General features: G+C 45.3%; 1 protein-coding gene across 4 annotated transcripts in view; it reads right to left on the bottom strand.

Annotated features, from left to right (window-relative positions):
- GABRG2 (gamma-aminobutyric acid type A receptor subunit gamma2) overlaps nucleotides 1-7,967 on the bottom strand; it is a 95,454-nt gene extending 87,487 nt beyond the window's left edge. For 2 of the 4 annotated variants that reach the window (XM_038740084.1, XM_038740083.1), the window contains exon 1: nucleotides 7,095-7,958. In XM_038740084.1, the coding sequence (XP_038596012.1) occupies nucleotides 7,095-7,135 (41 nt within the window). In that variant the 5' untranslated portion in view covers nucleotides 7,136-7,958. Of the gene's footprint in view, nucleotides 1-7,094 lie in introns of all 4 variants that reach the window. The other 2 variants (XM_038740085.1, XM_038740086.1) reach the window with 2 other exon arrangements.
- Between the last annotated feature and the right edge of the window lie 587 nt (nucleotides 7,968-8,554).

Genomic DNA, 8,554 nt, shown 5'->3' on the forward strand with positions numbered 1-8,554 from the left:
ATTATCAATCTTTCTGGTTCTTTTGCAATTATTATTGTACTTGTAAAGCCCTTTATATGTGTCAAAGCATTCTTCTAAGGACTGGAAGAATAATAATATAATAATAACATAATAATCAGGTCAGACATAGTCCCCGCCCCTCCCAGGGCTCACAGTCCAAGAAGAGTGGGTATGTTCTTTCTATTTTACAGAAGAGGAAAATTAGCCACAGAGTGATTACCTGCTTTACCTAAGTAACCAGGTCATTGGCAGTCAGAGCTGAGACTAGACCCCAAGTCTCAAACCCTAGCCGTACACAGTCCATTAGATCACATTGCCTCTCACATTAATGTCATATTTGAAATCTCCTGATGTAGAATAATGAAGTTGTGGAAGGAAGAGTTGGATGTAGAAAATACTCATAGATTCAAGAAGAATTTGGATACATTAATAAATACGATTTTATTACAAAGGAGAAAAACTAGTGCTAATAAAGGGCTATTTATAAAAGTTATAATGGTTTATCGCTTAGATTCAGGGTTAACGTATCTATTTGGATAAAACCTGTGGACACCAATACTAAAATGAATTAACTGAGAATCGGATTACTGTTTCATGTAGTGAATATCCAAGCATCAGGTTCTGATGTATCTCCACCCCATGTAAGCCAATGCAAAAGACAACTAAATGCGGACGTCAATTTTAGCCTTAAATATTTTCTATTCTACCCATGGATTAATCCATATTGTCATGTTATGTGTTGTAATAAGGCATTCTGAAAGTTTGGCATTGATGTAGTTCTTTACATTTGCACAGAGGTCCCTTGTAATTTGTATAATGATATAGAATTATTGCCACATTATACATTCTTTTGTCATATCGAAAGAATTAACCAGATTCTGAATTGTATTTTTTATGCTACTAAGATTTGTTCTTGGAAGAGACTGTCTCATTTTTCTTGTACCTTGCCTCCTGGGTATCAAAAAATATGAATGATAGTCTATAATCCTCTAAAATAGGAAAAGTTTTGTTCTTTGAGATTTAGAATTCAAGGTCTCTTTTCAAGAAGAAAATGTTGTCCCCGAAAGTATTTTTGTGTATGTTAATGTGCAAATTTGACTAGTTTAAACATTTTAGGAAAGTCTACACCAACAAAGTGTAGATTTAAGGCCATTACCCAAATAATTTAGTAATAAAGGGATCTCACCCTGAAATTATCAGCTAATTTAGAGGTTTATTTTTTTGTCTGTTTGTGTGACCCAAATAATTTAACCCAATGCTTCTCTTCTAATGCAGGCCAGCTGGAAAAAAAAATACCCAAAACCAAAAAATAAAAAATAAAATAGTGCAAAAAAGGACCAGATCCCTTTGAACTCTTTCCAGCCTAAAATTGTTTTCAAGCTCTTTTCCCATTATCACACTGAGAAAGATATCTGACCATATGGCAACAAGTTTAAATCCTGAACCTGAATCAACACTCTAGTTAGGCAAAAGACTATCTTCCTATTCAGGATTTTTTTTTTCCAATGAAATTTTCAGGATAAGTCTTGTGGTTTACTCATGATATCAGATAAAGTAAACCTGAGGCTCTGCTTGAGTATAGTATAAAAGCTATAGGTGGGTTTTGAAGATCTCACCAATATATGCAGATACACACTAGAATTCCCCCTTGAAAATCTAGTCCAGGAGTCCTTGATGCCAGCACATCAGCTTTAAGTGCAGACCCTAACATGTAGGGTTTGCCACTATCCCCCTTCTTCACATTTCAGATCTCTCAGCCAACTTTCTGTCAGCTAGTAAGATAATCCTTATAATCCAGAAAGGCCAGCAGAAGGCTTGGCTGATGTGAGAGAAGGCAAAGCCACAAACACAACTAAGTATGTGGTTTCTAGGGGAAGTCAGTAAACACAAAGGGGGAAGTTCTAAACTGGACCTGATGGCTTTGTGTATTTTACATACCCAACACCCTCAGACAACTTGCAATCTTTGTGGTGTATCATGAAACATTAGCTGAGGAGAACCATAACTGTAGTTGCCTCATGAATTCTGATGTCATTCCAATACAGTAATTGATATGTAGTTTGTCAGGTTTTTTTCACATCACCACCTTCTACCAGCGGTTTTTATTTCACTCCCTCATTGCTGCCTGGGTGGCCACAGGGTTTTCTCTAGGAGAGGGGCAGTCCAGCAGCAGGCTATTGTGAGACAAGATGATCTGCCAGTATTTTGTGTATGACATGACAATCACGCAGATGCTCAGAACCACGGGACATTGATAACAGGCTTACTGTCTTATTGTTGATTTACAGCGAGAATACTAGTGATCAATCCTTTCATTTGGTTGGAAATAAATCTGTAACTAGAAGGACATATGCAGCAGGTGCTGTCTGTTCATATTCTGTTTTCATAGCTGATGCAGACATGTTGAGAGCATTTTATTTTTACCTTAATCTATAAGAATGACAAGGAAGAGCTGCTTGCTTAATGGATCGCTTTGTGATATGAACAGTAGGGTACAAACAATGATAATGCAAACATAGAAATCAAGTAGGTCATTGTACTTCCTATAAATTGAATAGCCCCAGGTGGTGTCAGTTGAGCTCTGTTATCTACTTACTGAAAACTCTGCTGACTGCAGAATTGTGTTAAGATAAGTGTGTGTCCTCAGGTTCAAATAAGTGAAATATTATAAAGTGAACTCTAGCTTCAGGCACCTTATAAGGGAAAACAGTTAGGTTTTCTCTCAAACTTGTCATATCAGTCTCTAAATTTTTACAAGTGGTGTTTTCAATCTTAACAAGATGAGTTATGAACCCCATGACCCAAGGATGGCAGATTAGTTTTATGTCTTGTTTCCCCAACAGATATTGCATTTTTGAAAATGCTTCAAGTGTTTGTTTACTTATAGTGAAACAAGACAAGCATGGGGTTTTTCTGTATCATTGCAAATTATTGCTTCTGACTTTAGTACCTCGATTTAGATTGTGTGCTGCAGGTGGGACAGGTATACAACCAGATTTATTTGTATCTACCCAGCGCTTAGAACGGTGCTTGAAACATAGTAAATGCTTCACAAATGTCATCAAAAAAAGTTCTCTGACAAGTCTTCTGTACTACCCCACCAAGATTCCAATCTTTGTGTCATATAATAATAATAATAATAATAATAATGGCATTTACTGAGTGCTTACTATGTGCAAAGCACTGTTCTAAGCACTGGTGAGGTTACAGACTGATCAGGTTGTCCCACGGGGGGCTCACAATCTTAATCCCCATTTTACAGATGAGGTACCTGAGGCCCAGAAAAGTGAAGTGACCTGCCCAAAGTCACACAAGCTGACAAGTGGCGGAGCCAAGATTTGAACCCATGACCTCTGACTCCAAAGCCCTGGCTGTTTCCACTGAGCCATGCTGGAGGATTTTTTCCTTCCTCTGAAATGTATTTATAACTCCTATTAAGGAAATGACTTGAAAAAACTTCCCATCTAAAGACACATTTCATATTGTAGTTAATGTGTCACTAAACTGGGAGACAGTGTGACTTCCTTGGGCTCGAAAATGAGAGGTCAAGAAGGTGACCCAGAAGCCATCTTGAATACCCTCTTGTCATTAGCATACCATTGCTTCATTTATTGAAACACTAAGTTTTCCCTCCACAATTAAAACAGGCACTTTAGGGACAAACCACACAAGAGTATTCCGGTCCAATTGGATTCAGGGAAAAGGTTCAGCAGCTCTCCTCCTGGGAGGGGCATAGAGAAAAACAGGAGATGAGAGGATGGGCCACCACTCCTGAACCTGTGTGTCTTCGTTAGATTTTGATCTTCAATTCTAAGAAAAGGCAAGGATCGACACCAAGAGCGGTGTTATCTTACCGAGGGAATTAGTGTTTTCAGACAGAGGAGCAACAGAAAGACAGGTCGATTATTCACAAACGAAGACTTCCCAGCAGAGGCCTCCACCTCTATTTAGACCTCCCTTCTAGGAGGGTATTAATGAAAGCACAGTCTGATCTCCTAGTCAAGAGGGGACTTCGGCCTCGAAACTCCCACTGGCTCTGCTCTGTGCCCCGCCAGATGGTCTGTCCCTTGCTCATTTTCTCATTTTCGTTTTCTCCTGGGAGAGGCCACCTATCCTACGGTATCCTCTGGGATGGGAAAGGTCGGCAGAGTGGTGGAGGGAGAGGGGGGCAAGGGAGATGTGTCTCCTGAGAGAAACGTGGAGACCCCCTCTCCCCCCAACATCCTCCCTTTTATAATGATAATGTTGATAATTGTTAAGCGCTATGTGCCAAGCACTGTCCTAAGGGCTGGGGGGATACAAGGTAATAAAGGTTGTCCCACGTGGGGCTCACAATCTCAATCCCCATTTTACAGATGAGGGAACTGACGCCCAGAGAAGTGAAGTGACTTGCCCAAAGTCACCAAGCTGAGAAGTGGCAGAGTCGGGATTAGAACCCAGGACCTCTGACTCCCAAGCCCGGGCTCCTGCCCCTAAGCCACGCCGCTCCCTTTGTCTCCAGGCTTCTGGACTCATTCATTCATTCATTCAATCGTATTTATTGAGCGCTTACTGTGTGCAGAGCACTGAACTAAGCGCTTGGGAAGTACAAGTGGGCATTTCCCCTCCGTCCCCCCAGCTCTGCTCCCCTGCTGTTCCCGCTGCCCCCGTTCCTCTTCCCGTGAGAAGCAGCGTGGCTCAGTGGAAAGTGCCCGGGCTTTGGAGTCAGAGGTCATGGGTTCAAATCCCGGCTCCGCCACTTGTCAGCTGGGTGACTTTGGGCAAGTCACTTCACTTCTCTGGGCCTCGGTTCCCTCATCTGGAAAATGGGGATGAAGACTGGGAGCCCCCCCGTGGGACAACCCGATCACCTTGCAACCTTCCCAGCGCTTATAACAGTGCTTTGCACAGAGGAAGCGTTTAATAAATGCCATTATTATTCCCGGGACAAGCTGCCCGCCGTCTCGGCTTCCCTCTTCTCTCCCTTACAGCGTGGCTCAGTGGAAAGAGCACGGGCTTTGGAGTCAGAGGTCATGGGTTCAAATCCCGGCTCCGCCACTTGTCAGCTGGGTGACTTTGGGCAAGTCACTGGGCCTCAGTTCCCTCATCTGGAAAATGGGGATGAAGACTGGGAGCCCCCCCCCCCCCCCCCCCCCCGTGGGACAACCTGATCACCTTGCAACCTTCCCAGCGCTTAGAACAGGGCTTTGCACAGAGTAAGCGTTTAATAAATGCCATTATCATTCCCGGGACAAGCTGCCCGCCGGCTCGGCTTCCCTCTTCTCTCCCTTCCCTGCAGAGATCCCGGGAAATTCCCGGGAGGCCGGCTCCAAAATGGCAGCGGGAGGAGAGGGTCTGGGATCGGCTGAGCCTCGAGGCCCAGGAGAGAAGGAGCAGGGTGGGTTGGATGGGAGAGGTCCGGGTCAGGGTCATCTTAGACGCCCCCGTGCCCCCGGCGCGTAGTAAGCGCCTAACCAGGCCCTGGCTATTAGTCTTAGTATTTTCCCTCGGCCTCCGCCCTTCCCCATTCCTTTCTGCGGTCCCGGGTCTCCCGACTGGGCGTGCCGAGCTATCAATCAATTAATCAATTGTATTTATTGAGCGCTTACTGTGTGCAGAGCACTGTACTAAGCGCTTGGGAAGTACAAGTTGGCAACATAGAGAGACGGTCCCTACCCAACAGTGGACTCGGCCCGGCTGCAGGGTTTGCACCGCCTCTCGCCCTGTGCTGAGCGCTGGGCGCCTTGGGCCCCGGCCTGGCAGGGACAGAGGGACACAGAGAGAGAGAGAGAGGGAGAGAGAGAGAAAAAGAGAGAGAGAGAGAAAGAGAGAGAGAAAAAGAGAAAGAGAGAGAGAGAGAGAGAAAGAGAGAGAGAGAGAGAGGTAGGGAGCTGGGGGGCGCTGTCCCCGGTGCTGAACCGTCTCTGCCCCGCCCGGGCCTCCAGCCGGGGGGCTATACTAATAATAGTAATAATAATAAGGCTGAGAATGATGATGATAATAATAATGATGACAACAATAATGATCGTGATCATGGTGATAATAATAACCATGAGAATAATAATGGTGATAATATTACCAATCATAATGATGATAATGGTGATAATGGTTATGATAACAATAATGATAGTTGAAATAATGATGATGATAACAGTGATGATGATGGTGATGATAATGATAATGGTGATAATGAGAACAATAAGACTGATGATAGTGATGATAATGGTGATGATAACAATGATGATAATGGTGATAATAGGAACAATAAGAATGATGACAGTGATGATAATGGTGATGATAACAATGATGATAATGGTGATAATAAGAACAACAAGAATGATGATAGTGATGATAATGGTAATGATAATAATGGTGATAATAACAATAAGAATGATGATGATGATAATGGTGATGATAACAATAATGATAATGGTGATAATAATAACAATAATAATGATGATAGTGATGATAATGGTGATAATAATAACAATAATAATGGTGATAGTGATAATGGTGATGATAATAATGATAATGGTGATAATAATAACAATAATAATGATGATAGTGATGATAATGGTGATGATAATAATGATGATGATAATAACATTAATAATAATGTTAATGATGATAACAATAATGATACTGATGATGATGATGATAATAATAATAGTAATAATGATGGCATTTGTTAAGCGCTTCCTAGCTGCCCGGGGAAGTCGGGCTAAGGCGGCCCCTCCGGCGTCCAGCTCCGGGGCAGGGTCTCCCCTGGGTCCCGGACCTCTCCCTAGGAGGGGGCTCAACGCCACCCTGTGCCCCCCAAAGCTCTCTTAGCCGCGGCCTCGAATCCCTGGCGAGGCTGGCCCCCAAATCCGGGAGCGCCTCCAGGACGCGAGAGGAAAATGCCAGGAGAGCCGTCTCCTTTTAGCCCATCCAAGTCCTTCATCCCCGGGTACCCTTATGCTCCAGGCGCCAGAACGGAAGCCCAGCAGTCCCTCCGTCTGCAAAGCCCCCGCTTCTCCAAGTACCACCTCCGGGCACAACAAACCGTGGTCTTTTCCCCCTCCCCCTCCCCTTCCCCTTTCCGACAAAGAGAAGCCGAAAGCAGCGCATCTTACCCCCGGTTGAACGAGAACAGGATCAGTAGCCAGAGCATCATTTTCGGGGACAATGCAGGAGTGGAGAGTGCTGAGCTCCTCGGATTGGGTGCAACTGAAGAACTCAGCTGTCTTCTTCTTTGGTCCTGGCAGGCAGATCGCGCTCTTCTTTACGACCGTTATTCTTTTTGTTGTGATTATTGTGATGGTTTCGGCGGTGTCCCCACCCCCAGCCTAGCGGGTCCCGCCGGTGGGATGATACATTGCGCCCAGCTGCGGGAATTAATATTCAGGGGGCAGCTATCACATCGGCACAACCCTTGCAGATACAATCGAAACGTCAGCTCAGGCAGCGGGCAGCGGCTTCCAAATCTTGGGGAGTAGTATAATGGAGAAGAAAGCAGGGGGAGAAAAAGCTCATGGAGTGAGCCGAGGCGGGGGAGAACCACACACACACGTCCACACACGCTCCCCACACAGGCACACGCTCACGAATCCCCCCACTGAATCCATCGGTCGGGAAAAAAACGGGAAAAAAAAATCACCGGGGCGTCTGCCCGAATGCAGATGAACTCTGAGGTCAAAGTGGAAGCGATGCACGCTGCTGCAGCACGGATTGACACATGCGTGGTGTCATCCGGGGGGCTTTCTAACCTTTGGTTACACGGATGCAAGCGTGTTTGAGCCAAGCTAAGAGGGGCAATGTCCGCTGGGCGCCGAAGGTTTCCTCGGTGGCAATTGCTGAAGAGCCTCAGATTGGTTATGGAGCTTCAGAGAGAGTGGTTAGAGCGCGCTCCCATCCAGCCATCCAGGGGAAGAAGATCTGGGGGAGGGGTGACTGTTGCTATGAAACCCATGGGCGAAGGAGGGGTGGAGAGGAAGAAGTATTGGTGGAGTCGTATGAATGAGGCGGTGATGGTTGTAATAGGATTAAGGAATGTGTAGGAATAAGATTTACCCTCCCACCCAGCCTCGTTCCCTTTCCTACCCCTTCTAGTAAGAAGAGGAGAGGTGCCAACTGCAAACCGGCCGGAGCACACCGCATAGAGTGAAGAACAACAGCCACCCAAACCGACAGAGAGCGGGGCGGGGGACATTTAGTTAATGGACCCCATGGCTTCAGCCAAGTAAATCCATTTTAGAGGGCTGGAGGACTTCCTGTAGGAGGAAGGGGTGGGGATGGATGGGGATATTGTTGCTGTGGACTGCCACTCTAGGCACTGGATTGGTTTTTGGGTTGTTGTTTTTTTTAACCACGTTTCATCCCAAGGATGGGTTACCATGGACACGGAGGAGCCAGAGAAGGTATCTGATTGTTGAAAAACGTTTCCTGTTTCACAGATGGGGAAACCCCACTGAATCATCGGGAAAGGAGTAGGGAAGGAGTTGGGAGAGGGAGGGTCAGAGGTCTCCGGACAATCTTCCTTTTACAGCCCCCCTTTGGGGAGAGACACAGTGTAGAAGCTTTGGGAAGTGTTAAT

Source organism: Tachyglossus aculeatus, chromosome X1, assembly GCF_015852505.1.
Source record: "Tachyglossus aculeatus isolate mTacAcu1 chromosome X1, mTacAcu1.pri, whole genome shotgun sequence".
In the NCBI taxonomy this organism is placed as follows: domain Eukaryota; kingdom Metazoa; phylum Chordata; class Mammalia; order Monotremata; family Tachyglossidae; genus Tachyglossus; species Tachyglossus aculeatus.